Raw genomic sequence first — 24,285 nt, 5'->3', positions numbered from 1 at the left:
AAGTAGGCTAGACCATCGATGAGTTTCGATTAATTTTTGAGAAGCAAGTCCAAGGAAATGAATTGCTTGTCTTTATTTTTCAAGCAATGTTATTGTGAGTGTACAAAAATAATAGTTATACCTGCAGATTCGAATGGTGTTACTCTTATGACCATAAATGTCTGAGTATTTTAATTGTTTCCGCTTTTATAAGAAAATTCAAATGAACACACCGGCGCCTCACGCGCACACGCAAGGCTCAGTTTTAGTAGCTACTTGACATTGCAGCCTGTTTATTGTCAAAATAAAATACAGTCAGCCAAATATAGAAAAAGTTACTCTGTTAATTTATAGTCTGTGTATAATCAGAACGTTTAGCTAAATAATAAATAGGCTATAGGCTATTTAACATCCAAAAACTGCACATTTGGATTTATGCCAAATGGGTTTCTATTTCAGTTTAGCTTTAAATTAATTCGTTTTGGCTTGACGTTTATATATTATATTTTTCATTCTTGTTCTGTTTTTCTGAATACCATTAAATTGAAAAGATTTGTAGCGCAAGGGGAACTAAAATAGCCTATGTAGTGATGCCCCCTATGGGATTAAAATGCCAACCTGGAACCGGGCCTGCCGGTAAAAACGAAATTTTTACAAAAAATATGCAAAACATGCAATTTAGGCTATTTCCACAACAAATCCTTTAAATTGTTCTATGCAAATAAAATTAATTATATTGGCATTCATTAACCTATATTTTAAGCGAAACAACAACAGCCTAAAATTGCTAAACTTTGTTATAATATTCATTCAAGTTAATTTTACTGTACAAATGCAGAGTTAAAAAAAATAGTGTTTAAAAGATTACATATATTGGAAAAAAATGGTAAGTAAATGTTAGCCACATAAAATATAGGTTAGCTAATGAATGCAAATATAATTTTGACAATAGGCTGCGATGCCAAGTGCTACTAACTGATGGTGTGCGCGTGAGGAATTCATTTGAATTTTCTTATAAAAGCGGAAACAATTAAAATACTCAGACATTTATGGTCATAAGAGTAACACCATTCGAATCTGCAGGTATAACTATTATTTTTGTACACTCAACATACCATTGCTTGAAAAATAAAGACAAGCAATTCCTTTCCGTGAACTTGCTTCTCAAAAATGAATCGAAATGGTCTACTTGTCGCAGTTTTTTTCTTTCATTTTCTTAATATGTTAATTATTTAGGTTTAATATATTTCGTGTATGCCTAGCTATATAGGAATAGGCTATTTATTCCTTTTATAAGATTTCATCTTGTTTTTTTCTCCGTTCACAGAAGCGCTGCATGTGATGCAAAGAATCCTCATGTTTTGTTGTTTCATCTAGGCCTATATGTATAGCCTAAAACTAAACCCATGGGATTTTTTTCTTCATTCTAATTTCATTTAATTCTAATTTAACAATCTTGTTGGGTAATGAAAGGATCGCATCGGTTGAAGGTCAGGGGAAAAAACGAAAATATATTAAAAATAGCATTTTCAACTAATATTTATATTTTCTCATATTGCAGCATAAATATTTTTAATAGTTTATTTATTTATTTTAGTTAACTAAAGGCTAATAACCTTGCCTAGGCAAAACATCCACAGAACTGCAGTACAGTCATTTTTCCACCTGTTATGCCACGAATATTTACAAATATTCACAAAATATTTAATGTCGTCTGAGACACAATCTCTGACCGGGAGTCTCAGATTCATTGAGGCCAATAAACCTATATTTTCCAGAAAATAAGGAATGCTAAATGATAAAATTGTGCTTTATTAGGCTATTAGAAACTGCATATAGGCCAATAAAACAATAATATTGTGTTCATTACTTTGCACTGCCATCGATCCAGGCATCGAAAGGTATTTTACACTATATTTGCTTCTGCTTTTCGAGTGCGGAAGTGTGATAAAGACACTGATCTAGTCTATATTCTCTATTATAGATCAGATAAAGGTATTTCTCGTACACGTCACGTACAAAATATGTGGTTTTAACGACAAAAGATGTCGTTTGAACGACATAAAGCTGTTGTTTGAACGAGAAAAGATGTCGTTTGAACGAAATAATATGTTGTTTGAACGAGAAAAGATGTCGTTTGAACGACATAATATGTCGTTTGAACGAGAAAAGATGTCGTTTAAACGACATAATATGTCGTTTGAACGAGAAAAGATGTCGTTTGAACGAGAAAAGATGTCGTTTGAACGACATAATTGAGTGGAAAAATAATATGTATGTGGCAGCAATGCGCCACCGTAGGTTCTCACTCTGCGTGTTTCGCGCTGGATGACGGTCGTGCTGAGCGGTGCAGGTATACAGAGAAGTAGAAGAGAAGAGGATGACAACATTTGCTAAGGGGGATGTTTTCATTTTCATCCTTAACACAAACATTTTAAACCACAAACTACGGAGTATGTTTTGGACATTATTTAACCTTTTAAAAGACGAACAAAAATTTTTAGAATGACATTTCTTACTCCAAGTTTTAGGGGTGCTGAAGCACCCCTAAAAAAGGGCTAGCCTCGCTCATGGTGTTGTCTGTTGCTGAGAAAATGTGTTTACATTATTTCTATCGTTTGATTATTTTCTCTTAATCTTCAGCAGAGAAGTCTATATCACTCTGAAACTCTTCACAGGATTGGCTGCTCACTGCAAACGTCACATTTTTATTTGCAAGCGCTCAAGAATTTAAAGCCTGTGCTGTGATACCAACATTAAGTCTCACTGAATTTTCTTCAACTTCGACATCGTGCATCTCAATACAGACCACGGGTTTACTTCCCCAGACTATAGACTACAACCTGTGAGTATCAGTTTACACAAGCTCATTTTATATTTGTGTAACATGTACAGTGCTGTATTTTTTATTTATTTATTTAAGTTAAAAAAGTTTGTAAAAAGGTGGTCTATCAATAATCTTCAAAGCATTGAGTAATAGGTATAAAAAAGCACCACTTTGATAATACGTCTTTTTCTGGAGAAAATCTGCGGTATTTTCTGAGGTTTGACTTTACCTTTTAATGTTTCACAGCCTACAGACAAAAGAAGAACGCTGAGGTATGTCAACTCTATTTTATTTTCACTTAATATGAATGCGCACAAACTGCTTTATTAGGCCAAATATCAGACGGTGCTTTGATATGTTTTGTTCAGCAGGTCATGAAGATCCATCAGTCTACTGTGATTCTGCTGCTGGTTATATGTGCACCATTGTCCACTTACAGCCAGAGTTATGAGGCTTTCAAAAAAAACATCTGGCTCCAAACGGGATCACTGACAATGATTGTACCACCGAGATCAAAAATAGACAAATCAATAAGTGCAGAAAAATACACACCTTCATAAAAGCAAATGAAAATGAAATTATACATGTTTGTGATAATGAAAAAAAGCATCAGAATTTGCCCTATATGATAAGTGCTACATTTAATGTGATTGATTGTGCTGGCAAAGAAGATAACAACGGTTGTAATTATACTCATGTTGAACCAAATAGAAAAACATTTATATTGACATGTGAAAAAGGTTTCCCAGTACATTATGGCGAATCCACCTTAAAGTAGCATCAGTTTATTTCCCTATTCATGTGATTCTTCTTTTCTGTTTTTCTTTTCTAGATTGTTTTAGTGCAAAATTTTCTTCTCTTCTTTCACTCTTTACATGATTGATTACAGCAGGGGTGTCCAAACTCAGTCCTGAATGGCCACTGTCCTGCAGAGTTTATCTCCAGCTTTTCTCAACACACCTGGCTGGAAGTTTCTAATATGCCTAGTAGCTGGTTCAGGTGTGTTTAATTGGGGCTGGAGCTAAACTCTGCAGGACAGTGGCCCTTCAGGAGCAGGATTGGACACTCCTGGATTACAGTATCATTTATAAGCAAAAAACTGACTACAGATTGACTACAGATGTTAAGTGCTTCAGTTCCTTGTACCATTACTTTGGGTGTTGGTGTCAGCCAGTGTGGCAAAAGCGTGGAAGTTGTTAACAGCTGATGAGTAAAGAAAAGTTTCTTTGTTTTAGAGAGTAGTGAATGTACAAAAACAGACAGAAAGAGGAAGATAGAAGATGAGTGAAGAATATGTTGTGCCTTCTGTGCCAAGACCCTCAATAAAATTATCTACAAGCATTAAACATGTCTCTTATTGTCTCCTGAAATGGAAATGATTGTTGTGTAGGCTATTTCAGTGCTTTTCAGGTAATATATAGGTGTGGAAAATCTCTTATTGGACAGTTTGTTGGTAATTGACAACTTAAGGCAGACTTGTTTGCAATGAAGCAAAATATTTCACGAGGACATTCAATGAGGGAAGGAAAAAAGCATAAAAAGCCACTGGATGTTGACAGGGAAAATGGAAATCCCATGTGTCCTTACTGGAGAAAACTCCCACCTGACTCATAAGCCTTTCTGCAGCACAGGAGGAGGTTTGCTGCTAATAACGTTCGGCCATTCCTTTAGCGGTAAATCGTTAAACATTTTCTCTTCTAAATAATCTAAAACAGCTCAACTTTATTTATGCAGAGGCCTGTCTCACAAAGCAGGTTTAAGTGGTTACCCAGGTTTGAGTTGATTTGAGCAAACTCAAAATAAAAAAATTTAAAAAATTGAAAATGATAAAGGGAGTCTTACTCTTCAGTGATTGTTACAATTGTAGATCTGTGCTATAAGAAATTAAACTTTTTTTTTCAATACTGCAACCTGCTTACTTGTTTTTCACTTCAAAATACATCACATGCATGACATTAACAACAGATCATTTTAATGCTATTGGTGCCGAATGCATTACACAATGCTGATGGCTATAACGTTTAATATAAACACAGTTTTAAAAACAGAACATTACATGCTTGTTTTGTGAGCTGATAACACCTGATCCTGCTTTATCTTGGCTTTCTTTGCCACAAAAAAAAAAATATTTTATGAACACACAATTACAGCAACCAAAGAAAAGTTAAAACAAGAAGACGTTAAAAAGACGTCTTCTGGGCATAACTTTGCTTAGGGCATCACAATAAGACACGATGCTGCCCTCTAGTGCAGTGAAGCAGAAATACATTTCATTAGTCCAAAAATGAGGAAAAAATATTTTATACTCACTCTCAAGTCACCCGAAACATATTTGATTTACAGGTGCTGGTCATATAATTAGAATATCATCAAAAAGTTGATTTATTTCACTAATTCCGTTCAAAAAGTGAAACTTGTATATTATATTCATTCATTACACACAGACTGATATATTTCAAATGTTTATTTCTTTTAATTTTGATGATTATAACTGACAACTAAGGAAAATCCCAAATTCAGTATCTCAGAAAATTAGAATATTGTGAAAAGGTTCAATATTGAAGACACCTGGTGTTACACTTTAATCAGCTAATTAGTTCAAAACACCTGCAAAGGCCTTTAAATGGTCTCTCAGTCTAGTTCTGTAGGCTACAAGACACAAAAGGTCATTGAAAAAGAGGCTGGCTGTTCACAGAGCTCTGTGTCCAAGCACATTAATAGAGAGGCGAAAAAGTGTACAACCAATATAGATAACCGCACCCTGGTGAGGATTGTGAAACAAAACCCATTCAAAAATGTGGGGGAGATTCATAAAGAGTAGACTGCAGCTGGAGTCAGTGCTTCAAGAACCACTACGCACAGACGTATGCAAGACATGAGTTTCAGCTGTCGCATTCCTTGTGTTAAGCCACTCTTGAAGCGTCTCGCCTGGGATAAAGACAAAAAGGACTGGACTGCTGCTGAGTGGTCCAAAGTTATGTTCTCTGATAAAGTAAATTTTGCATTTCCTTTGGAAACCAGAGTCTGGAGGAAGAGAGGAGAGGCACGCAATCCACGTTGCTTGAGGTCCAGTGTAAAGTTTCCACAGTCAGTGATGGTTTGGGGTGCCATGTCATCTGCTGGTGTTGGTCCACTGTGTTTTCTGAGGTCCAAGGTCAACGCAGCCATATACCAGGAAGTTTTAGAGCACTTCATGCTTCCTGCTGCTGACCAACTTTATGGAGATGCAGATTTCATTTTCCAACAGGACTTGGACCTGCACACAGTGCCAAAGCTACCAGTACCTGGTTTAAGGACCATGGTATCCCTGTTCTTAATTGGCCAGCAAACTTGCCTGACCTTAACCCCATAGAAATCTATGGGGTATTGTGAAGAGGAAGATGCGATATGCCAGACCCAACAATGCAGAAGAGCTGAAGGCCACTATCAGAGCAACCTGGGCTCTCATAACACCTGAGCAGTGCCACAGACTGATCGACTCCATGCCACGCCACATTGCTGCAGTAATTCAGGCAAAAGGAGCCCCAACTAAGTATTGAGTGCTGTACATGCTCATACTTTTCATGTTCATACATTTCAGTTGGCCAAGATTTCTAAAAATCCTTTCTTTGTATTGGTCTTGAGTAATATTCTAATTTTCTGAGATACTGAATTTGGGATTTTCCTTAGTTGTCAGTTATAATCATCAAAATTAAAAGAAATAAACATTTAAATATATCAATTTGTGTGTAATGAATGAATATAATATACAAGTTTCACTTTTTGAATGGAATTAGTGAAATCAACAGACAAAAATGACTTGTCTTGCAAAAGACAAGGCCAAAAATACAATTAGACACTCCGTTCAAGGTATACATCATTACAGCAGTTAATCTGCGAATAAACATATTTAACTCCATGTTCATTTAACATTAACACATTGAAATTTGCATAAACATGCAAAGAGCATTTTTCAAATGACGCGCTTGGGCTTAATCTGCCCGTATGGCATGTGCGTCACGATCAGCCATTTCTCATAGCTCGAATACACGACAAAAACCCAAAAACATTAGTTTAAAAAAACATTATTTATTTAACACATTCACTCGATATTCCTCCCGTTTTTAACAGAGGATTAGCTTTTATACATCTTTTATAGGCTATATACTACAACCGCATTTGATAGTTAAACACCATTTACAGAACATTTATACAAAGCAACCTCTGTTATTGAGGATTTAATCACTTTACTCACCAACAGAATTCGAATTTTCTAGTTATTAAGTTTTCAGACAGGCAAAACTCCAACCTCTGGAAGTTTCCTCTAGAACAGTTTGCACCAGAATCAACCGTGATAAACGACTGCCGATGTTCAATTCACATTTCTTCTCTCAAAATCTGTTATTTTTCTTAACACAACTGCTGATTTATGTGTTCTAATTCTGGGTTTTTTTTTGTTTTTTTTCAGAACTGCAGCTTCTCTCTCCCGCGTTCGCGCCTCGTTCTCTCTCTTGCACAGCTCCGATCATAGGGCGGGGCTAATTCCTCGCTCTCCTCATTGGACCAATCTTCAATTTGTTTTATTTGAATAATTTCTCAAATTAGTTTGATTTCTTTTTGAATTTATGCATTTTCCTATTTTCTATTTCACAAATGTTATTAAAATAAAATACTGATTTACATATTCACGAGTGTTATGGTTTTTATTCCCTTTTCTATTTTACATTAACAAGAGTAACCTGGGTTACACTATACTTAACCGCTAGTGTACTTTCATAAACTAAAGAATTTACTACTAGTATTAAAATAGTCTACTAGTATACTTACAAGTAAACTTGTAGTACAGATGCTGTACAAATGAGAAACATAGTTGTGAACTAGTTATGCACTTAATGTTTACTACTGTTACACTTATAGTACACTTAAACATATACTTTTATATACTAAAAGTGGGCCAATTTAGTCCCAAGCAGTATTGGAAAGTACACTTACAAGTTTACTAATAGTACACACTGATATTAGTATACTTATTACATGAAGTACTTAATAATATACTTATAACATTACTTAAGTATACTTCATAAAATAAAATTTAAGTAAACTTCTTTTTCATAAGAGACAAATATATTGGGACACCTGACCAGGGACTCTGACATTGCATTCTAAATATATAGACATTATTATGGAGCTTCCACTGTTCAGAGAAGGCTTTCCACTAGATTGTGGAGTGTTTTATTGGGAATGTTTGCCCATTCATCCAGAGCATTTGTGCAGGAATAATTCATCCACAGATAAAAAATCATGAGTTAAATCTTGACTCTTAGGGAATGTTGTGGACTGCTGCTGGTGGTTTTCTGGCTGCTGCTGTGTAGACATTCAGGAAGGTACTGTAAACTATATCTGCTAAAACTCCAGTCTGTGTTTAATATTTAAATGTCCAAAGATGGTGTTTAACACTGTCCTTTACCTGTATAAGACTTGTATGATCTGGTTTCTGTAGTGACTCTTGTCATTCATATCTGTGTTGTGTCCTGTAGGAGTTCTGTCGGCTCCGTGAGGATCTGCACTGCTGTGGGAATCACTGTTTTCCTTCATCACAAGGATCTATTACTACATGAACACAGAGCTGAGGAAACACTGGCCTGAACACTGTACAACTGCTCTCTGATCAGCCAGCACATGGCATGAACTAAAACACAAAGATCCTCACTTATCCAGCATTCCAGACATGTGGTTTTCTTCATTGCATTGCTATGTTATGTTATAGATTATATATTCTAACAGAAAAATGGCACCATAAATTTGCATAATGACACTGACTAAACCTATATGACTTTCTTCCTCTGTGAAACACAAAATATGTTTAGCACAATATTAAAGGTGGATGTGATGCACATTACAATTTATACTGTATGTTTACATTAAATATTTACTTGGAAATTAAGTTTTCTAGAACATCTAAATTGGATGCATATCTATAAATGTATGCAAGTACATTCTTACAATAAAAGGTTTAGTGGAGTTCTATTTAGAATTCTAGGGTTCTCGACACAATTTTAAAGAACGATTTATGTCAAAAAGGTTAAGTTGAAGTACTAAATTAACTAAAACTAAATAAACTAAAACTTACAAAATATAAAAACAACATTACCAGAGCTGGATTTCATGATAACTTTGTCTCTTAGCATGCTACAAAGACTCTAAAGGACAGGTAGACCTTAACTTAAGATATACCATTAGGCGAGTTCCCCGGACTATCCCTTAGGATGTTGCTTAAGGTATATCTCATTAAAGGATTAGTTCACTTTCAAATTAAAATTTCCTGATAATTTACTCACCCCCATGTCATCCAAGATGTTCATGTATTTTCAAGTTTGTGAATATTTTGAATAAAAAATGAAAAAAAAAAAAAAACAACGATATAAACGCGATACCTACATGTCTGTCGGCTGCATGATGCGTCTCCAAGGAATTAAAACTTTGTTCTAAAATAACGGTCGCCTTAATCTCAGGCTGATGGGGGCTCCGCGCCCCCAGAATATAAATAAATTACAGTATAGATTTAGTTTGCAATTTGGATTACTTTTATAACATCCTGATAAATGCAATTTCTACTTCTGAAGTGCTTCTTTTTATAAAGAAAACTGATTTCTCACATAACGCAGTTAAGCAGTCCATGTATAGAGTGAATTATTGCTTCTCGAGCCATCGATTTCAACCAATTCAGCACCGCCACCATGGACAGCACCTGGTAATGTTGTAATCCTGATTGAACACTGGGTGTATTACAGCTTCAGAATTATATTCGTATTGACTGTCAATGTGATAAGGTATAGCTAAGAGTGGTCCAGACCAGCCTTATGAAAGTATGACTTATTCTTAACTAATTAAAAAAAAAAAAAATTAGAGACAATATTTATTATTTAAGAACCATAATGACTTTGCAATACTCTTTATAACAGAAATGAACTCACTCATCTTCAGCATCAGTTCTGTCATCAGTGTAAAAGTCCAACAGGATGAACTAATGCAGGTAAAAACAATCAAACTGTTGCTGTCATTTATTTAGGGGAAAAGCACTCAACAAGGTTCGCACCATTAACATTTGCAACAAATTTAAAAATACAATTTATGATGTGAAAAAATAAATAAATACTGGCTCATCTCTATATACAAAGTACAGATCCCTTTGATTTCACTGTATTATAAAAAGTCTGTCACAACTCAAAACTTTTGCTCTAGTCTAAAAAAAGAGCATTTACTGAAAGTAAACGTCTACAATGGCTCATTTTTGGATTTCTGACATCGGAAACCTGATGTAATAACACACAAGTGCCCATATTTCCATATCATAATAACCAAGTCGATTCAGTGTTCAGAAACATAGTCTGCAAGTTAATGAGTAATATATTCAAAGAGCAGAAGAATTGTTGAGAAGAGCAGGAAAACCCAAACCATGAGACATATTTATGCTGTCTGTGCCAGTAACTTATCAAGAAAACAACTCAAGTACATAAATAAAATATAAAACTATTTACACAAATATATACAGGTTTTACAAAGCACCAAAGAGAGTCATAAGGCTGTATTTGTGGTTCCTCTGAACAAGAGTGCTGTGTTTCAGCATCTGATAGTGTTCATTCATACTGTATATCCAAGAGAACATACTGCTTATCTGAAGATGTTGTAATTTGTCTACTGAATCAGGCTGCGTCTCCTCCATCTCTATCTCTCCCAGCCTCCTGTTCTTCAGTCTGTAACATCGGTCTCAACTCAAATGATTGTGCTGCAGTCTGGTTCTGGTTTGATGGGTTATGTGGAGTTTCATCAGGGTTGGCCTTGTTCTGTGTTCAAGAGAAGACACATGAGTTAAACAATATCCACATGATACTGCTATAGTTAATCCATTTTATTAAGAAGAAAGTTGTTTGTAGATGAAATTACATATGGCTGACTGTGACACTTTTAATCTGGCATGTCTGACCAGTTCATACTGCAAAAATGATGTTCTTCCTCAGTATTTTTGTCTTATTTTCCAGTACAAATATCTAAACATTCTTAAATTAAGATACATTTACTTGAGAAGCAGAATTACTTAAGATAACAAGTGCTGATTTCTGAATAACTGACAAAATTAAGTGATTCCACCTAAAAGAGAAAATAACTTTGTTGTCCCTCTGAATTAAGTTTATTTTTCTGACCCCATTGACAGATATTTATTCTTATTTTAAGCACACTCACTTAAAATATTGTTTTAGACTCAGTTAATTTTGATCTGTTTTTCAGAAAACAAGCATTCTTAAGTCGTTTTTCTTCTCAAGTAAATGTATCTTGATTTAAGAATGTTTAGATATGTGTAAAGGAAAACAAGACAAAAACTGATTTTGTCCATTGTTTATCTATTGCTTATAAACTAAAAGCTGCTTGTCTGAAGAACCTAGAAGTGCAGATGCACTTTTATAATGCAGGTTAGTGACAAACCTTAAATAAATACATCGTTAAACGAGACATTCACCTGAGAAGAGTGATTCTGCTGCGATCTGCTCGCTGGATTCTGTGTTTGGGAAAAGTCACATTAAAACATGAAGTAAAGTGTCCTTTAATTTCAGGTAATTTGTAAATCTCATAGCAATCAATATCAAATATATATCTGTATATTTCTAACCTGAAAATGCTGCTGAACTTTCTTAATGACTGAAAAAAAGGGGGAAATATATTTAGTGAATCACTGTGAAGTTGATCATTCTCAGCTAAAGCACCACTGCTATACACACACCAGACTGTATAATGGCTGATTTGTGGATTTACAGTAGAAAAGAAAGAGCTATTAATTCACCTACACCTTCAAAAATGACATTTTTTAAGCTGAAGAATGTTGCACCAAACAGAATTGCAAAAATAATGACCATTTTCAAACAGGTTTCTCAAACTGTATTTGTTTGTACAGAAAAAAAAACTTGTGTGTGTTGTCTGTTTTTTTTCTTAGACAAGCTCCTGTATTTTGTGGGTTTGTTTCATGTTTATATTTTCATGTCTTTTATTATGTAATTCTCTTGAAAATGGCAGGTCATTCCACCAGCAGGGAACAGACAAGGTGAAGGTCAGTGAGTAATTTTGTGCACCACAAGACACCGTTCACTTGCAGAACGCAAGCTTCGGGAGGGCACATACTGTAGGTCATACTGTAAGTAATGCATCATTAGTTTCTCTGTATAAATAACCCTCATGTTGTTCCCTGTCTAGCTTTAATGTTCCCTGTTACCACTGCTGGTAAGTTTGCTCAAGTTCACGTTTGTTTCTAGTGTATGGTTCAAGTCAAGTCTTTCTTGATTTTGTATTGTTTTCACGTTCACATTTATAAACTGCACTTGGGTTTAGCTTCAAACTTGCCTTCAGTGGACTTGTGACAATAATTACTATTGGTTGATTTTTGTCTCTTGTTCTGCTTTGTTTTTCTTCTTTGTAATATTGTTCTAAAACGTAGACCCAGTGTCTTTAAACACCTGATTTACAGCAAATCAAGAAACACAAAACAGAAACTAAAGATCAGCCCATTATATTCTGATGTTGTTTACACTAGTGGTTAATACAAATGCATCTAGTTCATACTCACAATGTTCAAAAATTATTAACAGCAGCACTGAAGAGACAAACATGCATTCAGAGGAAAAGACAACTTTCCTAAGATCCTTCATCGCACGCTCACCATTTCCTGTGAAATTAAAATGTTATAGTAAATACAAAGTTTGATTACTCAAAAATCTCTATTTGTAAAGTGTGCTTGTTCTGATAACTGTGCTCTCGATTCTAGCAAAGCACACTGAGAAACCAAACTCAAATCACATTAAAGGACTAGTTCACTTTCAAATGAAAATTAGCCCAAGCTTTACTCTCCCTCAAGCCATCTTAGGTGTATATGACTTTCTTCTTTCTGACGAATACAATCTGAGATATATTAATAAATATCCTGATGCATTCAAGCTTCAATGAGTATGGGTTCAATGAGTACGAGCTGAAGAAAGTGCCTCCATCCACATCCATCATAAACGGCGGGTTAATAAAGTCCTTCTGAAGCGAAGTGATTCGTTTGTGTAAGAAAAATATCCATATTTAAACAAGTTATGAAGTAAAATATCTAGCTTCCGCCAGACTGCCTTCCGTATTTTAGTTACGGAAAAATGGAAAAACCGTTGTGTCAGTTACACTTTTTCCGTAAGTTGAATAGGGAAGGCTTGAGGATGTAGCATAAGCTGAACTGCAAGAGTTTTACACTTTCTTCATAAGTTGAATACAGAAGGCAGTCTGGCAGAAAATAGATATATTACTTTATAACTTGTTAAATATGTATTTTTTTTTTTAACACAAACCCATAGCTTTACTTCAGTAGGCCTTTATTATGATTGATTTTAAGGCCATTAATTTATGAAGGATGGATGGAGACACTTTCTTCAGCTCATACTCGTGAACCCTGTTCACTGCCATTATAAAGCTCAGACGCATCAGGATATTTATTAATATTTCTCTGATTGTGTTCATGAGAAAGAAGAAAGTCATACATACTTGAGGGTGGACTAAATCTTGGGCTAATTTTCATTTGAAAGTGAACTAGTCCTTTAACATGCTGTGATGTCAGACATTTAAAGATCACACATTTAAATGATGCATCCCTTAATAATGCATTGTTTATACTTTCGTTATTGTAGATTGATCTTTTGATTCACATTACAGTTTTGCTGCTTCCTTTCAGTTTACAATATGATGTTAAATGGTTATGAAACTCACTAATTTTCATGATCAGCTCGGTCATCAATGCAAAAGAGTTGACTAGAACAACAACAACTGATCCAACAAGGTACACAGCCTTTCTAAAAGGAAGATCTGTAAGGCAGATGAAACTTTGTTAAACAAATAAAACATATATATAGTAAATATAAAGTAAAACTTTCTTTTGCAATCTAATCTCAAACTGTGGATGCTTGTTTCCACCAAGGAATTAAAAAAAAGAAAGAAAAAAAAAAGTTAATTGCAACTTTTTATCTCACAAATTTGACATTAGGCCTATGTCTTGCAAGTCTAAGTTTATATCTTGCAATTCTGAGTCAATATCTAAACTCGGTTTTGCAAGACAATAAAGTCAGAAATGTGAGATAAAAGTCACAATTACCTTTTTTATTCTGTAGTGAAGGTTTTTTTTTTAAAACCAAGCTATTATAAATAATAAAACAGAATGCACATTTTTACTGAAGCATATTTTTAATAATTGACTTGAGTTATTTCATATTTTTAACTGACTTGTATTAATCGTACTTAGTTTTTTACATTTGAATCAGAAGCAAGATCTGCATGGGAATTGCAGAATTTTTTTTTTTTTTTTTTTGCAGGGAACTTGCAGGATCAATTTAGCATTGAAGAAAAGCTTACATGACTCAGACTCTTAAATCTCCTTTTCAGAGAAGAAAAACATCATACAGAAAATTATTCAAATCAATACTGTACCCAGGTCACCAAATGAGTGCTTCAGGACCACAATTCCCCAGAGACCTTGAAGAAATGCAGCTACGCACACCCATCCTTCACAATCTACAATTGGAAAAAACCATTAAGACTTTATAGTATCAACTTTAATTGGACATTTTTATGTAATTGTAGCCATTATTGTACCTTTTTCTTTTTTCAGTGCTATCAGGTACGAATAGACCATTATTGCATTCACTACTATCATGAAAATTAACCACGCTGCTCTCCTGACTGAGCGTAAACCTGAAAATGATTGAAACGAGAGAAAGCTTATTACATTTTAAAAATGGCAGAAAAAAAGATGATTTAGGATCATCTCACAACTGACGACAATTACTCCTGAAGATATAACAATTGATTGTACCCTTATTCAACAGTAAGTCATTTAAAACCATCAAAGATAGTGGTGTTCGTCATAGATTAAAGGCACAATATGTAAGATTTTTGGAATAAAATATTAAAAAAACACTACACAGTGTTATATATTTTGATGACTTGTGTACTTATATTATCCCAAATGTTTCCAAGAATGTTTAAATCCAGAGAAATAAGTCATTATTACATAGGACATGGGCTGTGTCCGTGCGTCGCCTATCAATCACATCATACCCTCGTTTTATTTTGTAGAAACCATGGAAACACCAAAGAGGCTTTAATATATTATATGTGTTATTAGACAAGGGAACAACTGTTTGGATACACTCATTGACAGAAAACTAATCATTGTTATCAATCATTCTTATTGTTTAAAACTAATTTTCTTGATTTACCGTGAATACCGCTAATATCGATCTAGCTTACTGCAGTGTGTAATAAGAGTTTAGATACTCAAATGTTTAGATACTCAAATTAGATACTCAAATGTATCTAATATGATAAACAGTGCTGCTTTACCCCATCCACGCATGACCAGAAGCAGTGGAAGCGCGACTGCGGCATAATAAAAGCTCCACTGCTCGCGAGGCATGTGTCGCACTAGTCTCTCATTATCAATCGCTCCAGCGGCCTCATTTTAGCTCCAACAGCACTCAACCCTGCTCTGCTTCATACCACAGTAATGCTGATAATCTCATCCATGAACATGATTTCTGACCGAGTCCCGTCAGATTATTTTCCACTAGCTGTGAAGTGAAGATGACATCTCCCAAGAATCTGCGCTCAATCACGGCGTCATCAAGCTACGCCTTTGTTGTGAATAGGCGACCTCTAGCGGCGAAAAAAACTACATAGTGTGCCTTTAAGATGTCTTTGACTTATGATCAGTTGTTTATGCATTAAATACTTACACTGCAGTTTTTCCACACATGCATCCTTCCAGTCATATCTGGTCAACGTTAAGAACAGTGGAAAAACTCCAATAACAAAAAGTGCTGCATGTGGAGAAAAAACACTGGGCTTTAGAAACAAACAGACAACACAATGAAACTATTCTTTAGTAGTGAGATGCTTAGCCATCATTAAAACTAAATTCAGCTGTTTTAACTTTTAGTAATTTTTCCTGATTTTGTTTATTTTATAGCAATAAACATGGGTTACAGATCAATAAATTAAGCTATCATTTAGTAGGCTAGTTTAGGCTGAAGTGTAGGTTTATTGTGATTGATAAACCAATATTTTCCATAAATAAAGGAAAAACATTTCTTCATTGACAGTGTTGTCCTATAAAAACTAACAAATGTTGAATGGCTTTAAAAATGTAAGAAAATGGAATGAGATTATAAGGGTAAATGAGCATTTACATATTAATTGTAACATATTTAGATAAAAGTTTATCGTTGCAGGATGATGATGCATTTACATTTATGCATTTGAAGATGCTTTTATCCAAATCTACTTATAATGCTTTCAATACAGATTTAAATTTGATCAGATGCATCTACCAAAGTGGTAATGTATATTAAAACAAAATGCCCCAGGAAACCTTGGTTTCTAGTGAATTTACAATAGGTTGTTAGGCATGACATGGAGTGGAGTAAAATAAAAGAGTAATCCAGCAAATGCGAAGGCAACGTAACAGTGTGCACAAACACAACAAACAGCAGACAATGAGTGAAGAGAACTGAAGGCATAATATACACAGAAACTATTGATCAAACAAGGAACAGGTGTGTGTAATCAATGAAACAAAGAGTAAACATAACAATGGACGGAAACAGAAAGGAAGCACAGGAAATAACGGTAACAAACTAAAAGTCCTTGGAAATTAAACAGAAAGTACAACAGATCGTGACAAGCCTTTCTGTGCCCATTCTGGTACTCAGACTCTAATTTTATCCCTCCAAAATAAAAACAATATTATTTTAAAAAAATATTAATGTATCCACAAATCCTCACTGACAAAGAAATAAAAACTTATTATTAACTTTAAAAAATTAATGTAATATAATGTCACCGATCAATATTTTCAGCAAAAAAACTTGGATCAATTAACCCCAAAAGTGTTTCAGTTGGCTACGGGTATGTTTATACAACAATGATGTACTAAAAACAAAAGTTTTTCCTTCCTACAGATGACAACATCATCAAAACGATCCACGGATTCATGAAAATGACTAATAACACTGTATTAAGAACTTTAAGAGCTGCTGTGCAGCCAAATAATGTTCCAGTTATCAATGTAAAGCTGCTTTGATACAATCTGCATTGTAAAAACCGTTATAATATAGGTATAATAGTATAATATAGATGATAATGGTATAATTTAAATTGCACTTTGAAACTTGTTTTCAAAAGTTTGTGATTTCAGGCCAAAAGGCCTAGAAAGTTTTCAGTTTTAAAAAGGTGTCATGTAAACAGCCCCTTAAATGTCACAAATGTTGATATTCAAATGAAATAACAAATCTAAGAAGAAAATACCATTCATTCAATGTGTTAAGATGAGATTTTATAAAACGTCCTACCTCTGCGGGCAGCTCCAAAAGCGTAGAAGAGGAAGATGACTTGTAATGGAGGCAGAACATCATGGCCAATATCAGACACGAGGTCTAATACAGCACGCATGCGGCCATCTTTATTTCTAATCAGTTCAGCCAATACTGCATCAAACAAATATAGAATTAACAATATGTTTCATTCAAAACGATCATGACCAATTTCTAAAAGAGCAATAAATAATACAACAGGGACAAAAATACTAGACTGAAACAGTATAATTTGACCTAGAATAAAAATATCCAAACAATGACACAGAAATGAAGTAACCTGCTGAAATAAGTTGTAAAATAGTACTGTATGAACTTTTTTTTAAAGTGTATTAATGATTTACATGTTTTTCTCCAACAAATAGTTTAATCCAATTGTACTCAATGAGTAAGTTCTGCAGTTTTGGTACAAAAGTTAATAAGTTAATAGCATTAAATTAATTAATGCATTAATGCATGAGTCATAAAATAAAAAGCAGAATCAAATGGATAAATATCATTTATAATCTCTTAATCAGTCTGAGATTACACTGCTGAGCTAACAAAAAAAAAAAAAAAAACAGTTTATATCCTTTACTCATCACTGATGTAGAATGATACAGAAATACTTACAGAAAACAATGTTCGTGATGCATATCAGAATCATTATTGCAAAGAGGATTGTTATCAGGACTCTGTCAGATTGTTCATAACTCAGACTCTTTTCCCAAAAGGATTTAAAAAGGACTAGGACATAGAAAGAGATAAACAACCATAATTACATAAATGTTGTTGACTGAGCTTAATGTGCAGAAACTGTTTCAAGTTTCATTGGGTATTAAAATTTCACCATGATATTATGTGCAGTGGAATATTCAAATTCGCTAACCTGTATAAACAACGTTTGTAAAGAGGGAATATTGTAAATGAACAATGCAGTGCATAGCCGTTTTGCGATTGCCTGCAAAACAGAAAAAGTTTCAAATCAAAAACAAAATCTGTAATCTAAATAAAACAAACAAAAATACTTTACACAGAAATTAACACTTTCTGAAACATTGATTTTATATTCCTTTGTCCATTTACTGACAAAGAGCTGCTCTGCAAATTCTGAAAACCATCAAACCAGCTTATTTGAGCATCTCTCTGAAAAACTAATAATCAAAAACAAACAAACAAACAAACCTGGGAAATGTTCTGAATGTGGAGACGCCCATAACAGCAGAAGGGGCCTCAGAATATAATGAGCACAGCAAGCAACAGTCTCACTCAGAAACCCTAGAAAACAAAAGAAACAGGAGATACAACAATAGACTAACAGTGACGACATTCCAAGGTTGTTTTATTCTGTTCTACAAAACTATGAATTATGGGAGCTTGTTTCCACCACGGAATCAAAAATTAAAAAGGTAATTGTGGCTTTTTATGTCACAATTCAGACTTTTTCCTCACAATTGGGAGTTTACATCTCACAATTATGACTTTTTTCCCCTCAAAATTGTGAGATATAAACTCACAATAAAGTCGCAATTGTGAGATTAATAATAATAATAATAATAAATATAGCTGCAAGGGTTAAGCTGAATAAGGGCAGAAAAGGATGTATTTGTGGATATCTGTGATCATGAGGTTAGGACAAAGCTATTTAACTTACATCAGTAAAAGCACTTATAATAACATGGTTTATCACTTCCGAGCAATAGATTGCGCTATGACGAAACTCTCAAGTCATGCCTGTGATGACGTACCAAGTTTCATTTCATTACACAAAACTTTTGCAAAGATACAGACACATTTCCATTTTGGCGAGCTCACAGGAAAATTTTTCTATCAAAATCTTTTAGCCATGAGTGTCTGTAGATGCTACATACCAAATTTCATACAAATCAGACAAACTTTGTAGTATAGGAGTTCGGAAAATTAGGTTTTGAATAAAATTCAATATGGCGGACAGTATATCGTAAATTTGGTATCGCAGGACTCGGCATAAGCCAACAAATATACTGAAGTAAGTTAAATGACAATTTGTTGAATTTTTCATATAAGCATTTTCATAAATTTCTTTATACCTCTTGACCACTAGGGGGCACTGACCTAAAACTTTACAGGTCCTCTCAGAACATGGCCTCGATGAATCATACCGAGTTTCAAAATGATACATTAATGCGTTCGTAAAAAACAGCATTTCATGACAACATTCAAAATGGCCGACCAAAGAAAATTGGATATCGTTCAACTCAGCATACCTCAAGGAATTTAAGAAGACCATCCTCATGATTTAAGGAACAAGGCATTCAAAAGTTATAAGCAAAAATAGCCATTTTTCCTATCTCGGCACCAGTAGGTGGCGCTGTGACGATACTATGCATGTACCCCCAAATCATGCCTGTAATTACATATACCAGGGGGTTCCCAAACACATTCCTGGAGCCTCCCCAGCACTGCACATTTTGCATGTCTCTTTTGTCTGTCACACGCATTTCAGGTCTTGGAGTCTGGACTAATGAGCTGAGGATCTGAATCAGGTGCTTGATTAAGGAGACATGGAAAACATGCAGTGTTGGAGAGGCTCCATGAATGTGTTTGGGAACCCCTGACATATACCAGGTTTGGTGTCAATACACTAAATCATTAAGAAGATACAGTATCAGTATCAAATCCATTTTTGCATGCTCGCCATCAAATTCATTGATGCGCTTTACAAGAATTGGCTGATCAAAAATCACCAAATTACGTGCAATGTGGAATACTCACCTTCAATAACACCCCAGAACCAGAAGGCAAAAAACATAAAAAGGTTTGGTACAAAGACTACAGAGATCTGAAGAAACAGGCCTGTATCAAAAGAGAAGTATAGTTCAGTCAGAAATGCTTTAGATAATTCTGTTGCATATTTTAGTGCAATTCAGATTTTTTTTACTTGCATATAAAGCCATAATCCTATTAACAAATAAACAAATAAGAATAAATTGTGTAAACTTACTTGTCTTTTGTGATATGTGGAATTTTTTACACCATAGAAATGACAGCAGAAGTGCAGACATGAAAGCAGCAATACAAAGACTGAACACAATTATGTGTAAAAATGAGTAACCTGTGACACACAAATATTACATTACAAACACAAAATGACTGTGCAAAATTCTCTGAGAAACTGTAATGCTCTGTATTCATGTCCAGTTATTAATCTTTTCACATGTGAATTTGAACCTGATGACACCAAATTAAATGTAATTACTAACCCAAGTTAAAATATAAATAATGTGCGGCCTGAGATTAAACAGTTCCAGAACCTTCTCATTCTCTGTTCCTTGCTGGTGGAATGACCTTACTAAACATATCCGGTCAGCCAAATCACTGACGATATTCAAGAAACTCATCTCTACAATGAACACTTAACTGCATCCTGCTGACCTAAACAAAACAGCATTCTTTTTCTATGTTTTCACCATGTACTATTCTGGACAATGTTTGAAATGTTGTATTACTAGCACTTCTCGTGTTATTGCCTCCATAAGATGAATCGCTTTTTGCATTCCTTAAAAAACATGCTAAATTAAATGTAAATGTAACATAAGATGGAACACTCACAACACTATAGTAAGGTCATTTGTCAAAGCTAAAAATGTAGAATTTTATTATTTATTTCTGGTAAAAGAAATACATAAATAAAAATGAATGCCAAAAAATAATAAATCCACTAAGATTTGGAGCCAAATTACAGATGGGGGGCAATGACTTTAGAAAGCTGCAGCTTCTTTCAGAATCATTAATGGTCCAATTCTTTATATTAAACTCATATAGCATTTGAAAAACTAACATTATCTTGAATTGGACAAAAGTATATTTATAAATTAACATTAACCAAGAGGGACAAATGTGTGAAAAAGATATTTAAATTTGTGTTAATTAATTTAGAATGCAAAACATGTCACATGTGCAAATAGTAATGTATACAATCTTGTAACTGTTACCAATCATAAAAAACGTGATCTACCTATGATATGTAATTGTACGCATTTAATATTTTGGCATTCATCACTATATGTCAGTATTTCTTCAGGAAAAAAATAAAATCATTTAATCTGGGGAAGTCTTTGAAATTTGGTTGATTTTACACAAAATGATGAATTAATGGTAAAATGTAGCTTTTTTTTTAATTCAGGAAATGCTTATCAGATTATCCAATTCAATTGAGTGCATATGTCTTTATGCACATTATTTGAATTTATACACATCTCTGTGTTTTAATCTGTATTATTTATTTATTTATTTGCAATATCCCAAAAATTGCATAAAAATAGGTGGATGGAATCATGGCTATAAACATCCAGCAAGTAGATCACATGAAGCAAGCACATCAGAAATTAGCCTTATATGCTTGATTGAAATAAAATGGAGCATGCAATGAAATCTTCATTAAAGTAAATTTAATTTCACTAGATTAGCTCACCCAGTTGCTCTAGTCTTGCAGTTGCATTAGCTGAAAAATTTCCAGCATTCGCGTGACACATGTAAACTCCTTTATCCTCAGTTCTGACACTCTTCAGTCTGAGAGAGAAGTTTCCTTTAGGGATTTCATCGGTGAAGAACTCAACTCTGTCTCTGTATCGCTCATCTGCTGGTAGAGTTTTATTCTTCTCAAAAACCAGAATCAAGATGTTTCCATACATTTTCCTCCAGGAAACCTGTTGAATGTGTTCAGGTGGGATGTGAGAGTCCACAGAGCAGTTCAGAGTGACATCTTCACCCACAGACGCTGATACGAGATGATCTGATCCTGAAACATTCAAATGCTCTGGAAGAACAAACTAAATATCAAAACAGTGTAATTCATTCAAAAATATTAGTCAAAATGCAGAGATTTTCACTCACCAACTTCTTTAATTTGAACCAGGGTTTCATCAGACTCCTGCTCAGTGTAAACTTTACATCTGTAGAAACCCTTATCTCCAGCTCTCACGTTTTCCAGACGGAGGGAGAAGTTTCCAAGTTTAATTTTGTCAGTGAAGAAGTGAGCTCTATGATGATAATCCTGATACTGGGCATCTGGTCGACTCTCATAATCTTGGTACACATGCACTAGAGTATTCAAGTCTGTTCGTATCCAAATCACCTTCAGTCCTTTCAGAGGTAAGGCTTCATCAACATAACAGGGCAAAACCACTGAAGATCCCAGAGGAACAACCAGAGGACTAGACGGACCTTTTACTAAGAACCCTAAAAACAAAATAGAAAACAATCAGACAGAGAGAGAAGAAGAGGAAGTCCCCCTTCTTTTTTTACATTCCACAATCCATACTTACCATCAGAGATCATAAATAGTGCTGCTAAGAACAAGCATTTATGTAAGCACATGTTCAAATACAAAATCATGCAAAACATAACTTATATGTTCTAACTGAAAATCAAAGTTCTTTCAGACATTGTGTGAAGAAGCAGCCGCACGTCAACTGATTTGCTTTCACTTTAGTTGGTAAATCACTTCCTGTAAAGTATCTGCAGGTATAAGCAGGAAGCCAAAACTTTGGAACCGCCCACTACTCACCTGATCATACGCTGAGCTGAAAAACTTTTAAAAAAATTTTTAGATACCAGCAGTCTATGTGTACTCCTTAACTCATTGACATATAAACAATATGTCGGGGTTGTTATTGTAAGAGCAAAAGAGCTTTTTAGAACTGTATGCAAAAAGTCCAGCTAAACCGGTTCTTAAGTCTTAACAAAAGAAGTACTGAGATTTAAACAAAAGGTCAAAATACATTAAGAAGCTCTGTTTCAATTTGGAGCTCATGGCATTCTGGACTTATACACCAGTAACGATTACTATAAAAATAACTATTTTGCGTCCTGCACGCTAACGAACGATAACTGTTTATTCTAATTTCACACGCTGCAGTTCTAAAGTGTGTATTTACACTGCTTTAACCAGCAGATGTCCTCAGCATGCTATGTTTCGAGTGAATAGCTAATGTAATTTGACTTGACATTTGATTCCTGACATTTATTCAACAGTGCTTTGATCTGCCTGCATTGACACTATTCTTTAAGAGCTGCTGTGCAGCCAAAATTAAATACCAGTTATCAATGTAAAGCTGCTTTGACACAATCTGGATTGTAAAAAGCGCTATATAAATAAAGGTGACTAATCGATCTAATCTAACAACGCCGAATCTTTTCCACTGCAACTTCAAAGGAAGCTAATGTTGTCGAAACTAGCTCTGGATAACTGAGGTAATTTTATGTCACACTGTTTGCTAGCCTGGCATAATGATATATTTTTTTGATATGTCAAACAGCCTTTTTCTTTACCTCGGCGATTGACTTCTCCGCCATTTTAAATGCGCGAGCCCTTAAATTAAAATGGATTCTGATTGGCTGTCAGTGTTTTATCCTTCAACAGCTAGAAACAAAATTGTCTTGAAAGTGATCCCAACGATGTCCTGTAGTGTGGACAGTGCTTCCATTCTTTTATATTTAGAACGATTTTTAAAACGATATCTTTATCATTATAGTTATCATTCTTGGTGATCGGGCAATGTGATAAAATAATTGTGATTTTTGATTTAAGTTTTTAATAAAAGAAAAGAAAAGAATGGAAGCTAAATAGTTAAATTGTCAATTTAATTAGTTAAATGGATAGAAACATTTTGTTCCCTGAGTAAGGACTTCCGTCGTTTCAATCACCAAAAAAGCCTGAACTGGGAACTGACTGGCGCGTGCACAAGGACTACATTACCCACAATGACCTATTGTAAACAGGAAGTGCATCACAGAATTTCAAAACCGTAGAGCTCCTACTGAATGATCAGTGTTTTAGAATTACACAAATAATAGTGTTTTATACATAAATCTTTCTCTAGAATTAAAGTGCGGCTTTATGTGTTGGTTATGATAGCAGATATTCTTGATCTTTGACTCCGAGGAACTAATTCAACAACATAAAGCTCACCGGAACACAGACAGGATTTCATTTTACACCTAAATCCTCAGATCTGGGTCCTAATAATTATCCAGACAGAACCAGAACCAGCTGCAAAAGCAGATCAACGGCGGTCCAGATCAGGATTTAAACGATGATCA

General features: G+C 34.5%; 1 protein-coding gene and 1 long non-coding RNA gene across 4 annotated transcripts; one reads left to right on the top strand and one right to left on the bottom strand.

Annotated features, from left to right (window-relative positions):
* The first annotated feature begins 2,282 nt into the window (after positions 1-2,282).
* Positions 2,283-4,167, top strand: LOC125274214. 2 transcript variants are annotated; one of them, XR_007186203.1, is made up of 3 exons: positions 2,283-2,824; positions 3,053-3,078; positions 3,175-4,167. It is a non-coding gene; the product is annotated as an uncharacterized LOC125274214 (long non-coding RNA). The 2 variants fall into 2 exon arrangements; XR_007186202.1 differs by having other exon boundaries at positions 2,289-2,824; positions 3,178-4,166.
* Positions 4,168-9,831: 5,664 nt separating this feature from the next.
* On the bottom strand, positions 9,832-24,285 carry LOC125274018. 2 transcript variants are annotated; one of them, XM_048200047.1, is made up of 17 exons: positions 24,155-24,285; positions 22,078-22,422; positions 21,656-22,000; positions 20,186-20,296; positions 19,957-20,037; positions 18,388-18,480; positions 18,092-18,163; positions 17,836-17,949; positions 17,203-17,337; positions 15,589-15,672; positions 14,447-14,545; positions 14,282-14,365; positions 13,568-13,663; positions 12,399-12,497; positions 11,451-11,479; positions 11,301-11,339; positions 9,832-10,629 (listed from the first exon to the last, which is right to left on the bottom strand). In XM_048200047.1, the coding sequence occupies exons 1-17, from the start codon at positions 24,174-24,176 to the stop codon at positions 10,489-10,491; spliced, it is 1,989 nt and encodes a 662-aa protein (XP_048056004.1). In that variant the 5' UTR covers positions 24,177-24,285; the 3' UTR covers positions 9,832-10,488. The 2 variants fall into 2 exon arrangements, with proteins under 2 accessions (XP_048056004.1, XP_048055994.1); XM_048200037.1 differs by lacking the exon at positions 24,155-24,285 and adding an exon at positions 22,509-22,694.

Source organism: Megalobrama amblycephala, linkage group LG1 (assembly GCF_018812025.1).
Source record: "Megalobrama amblycephala isolate DHTTF-2021 linkage group LG1, ASM1881202v1, whole genome shotgun sequence".
Classification (NCBI taxonomy): Eukaryota; Metazoa; Chordata; class Actinopteri; order Cypriniformes; family Xenocyprididae; genus Megalobrama; species Megalobrama amblycephala.
This window is presented reverse-complemented; position numbering and strand designations above follow the sequence as displayed.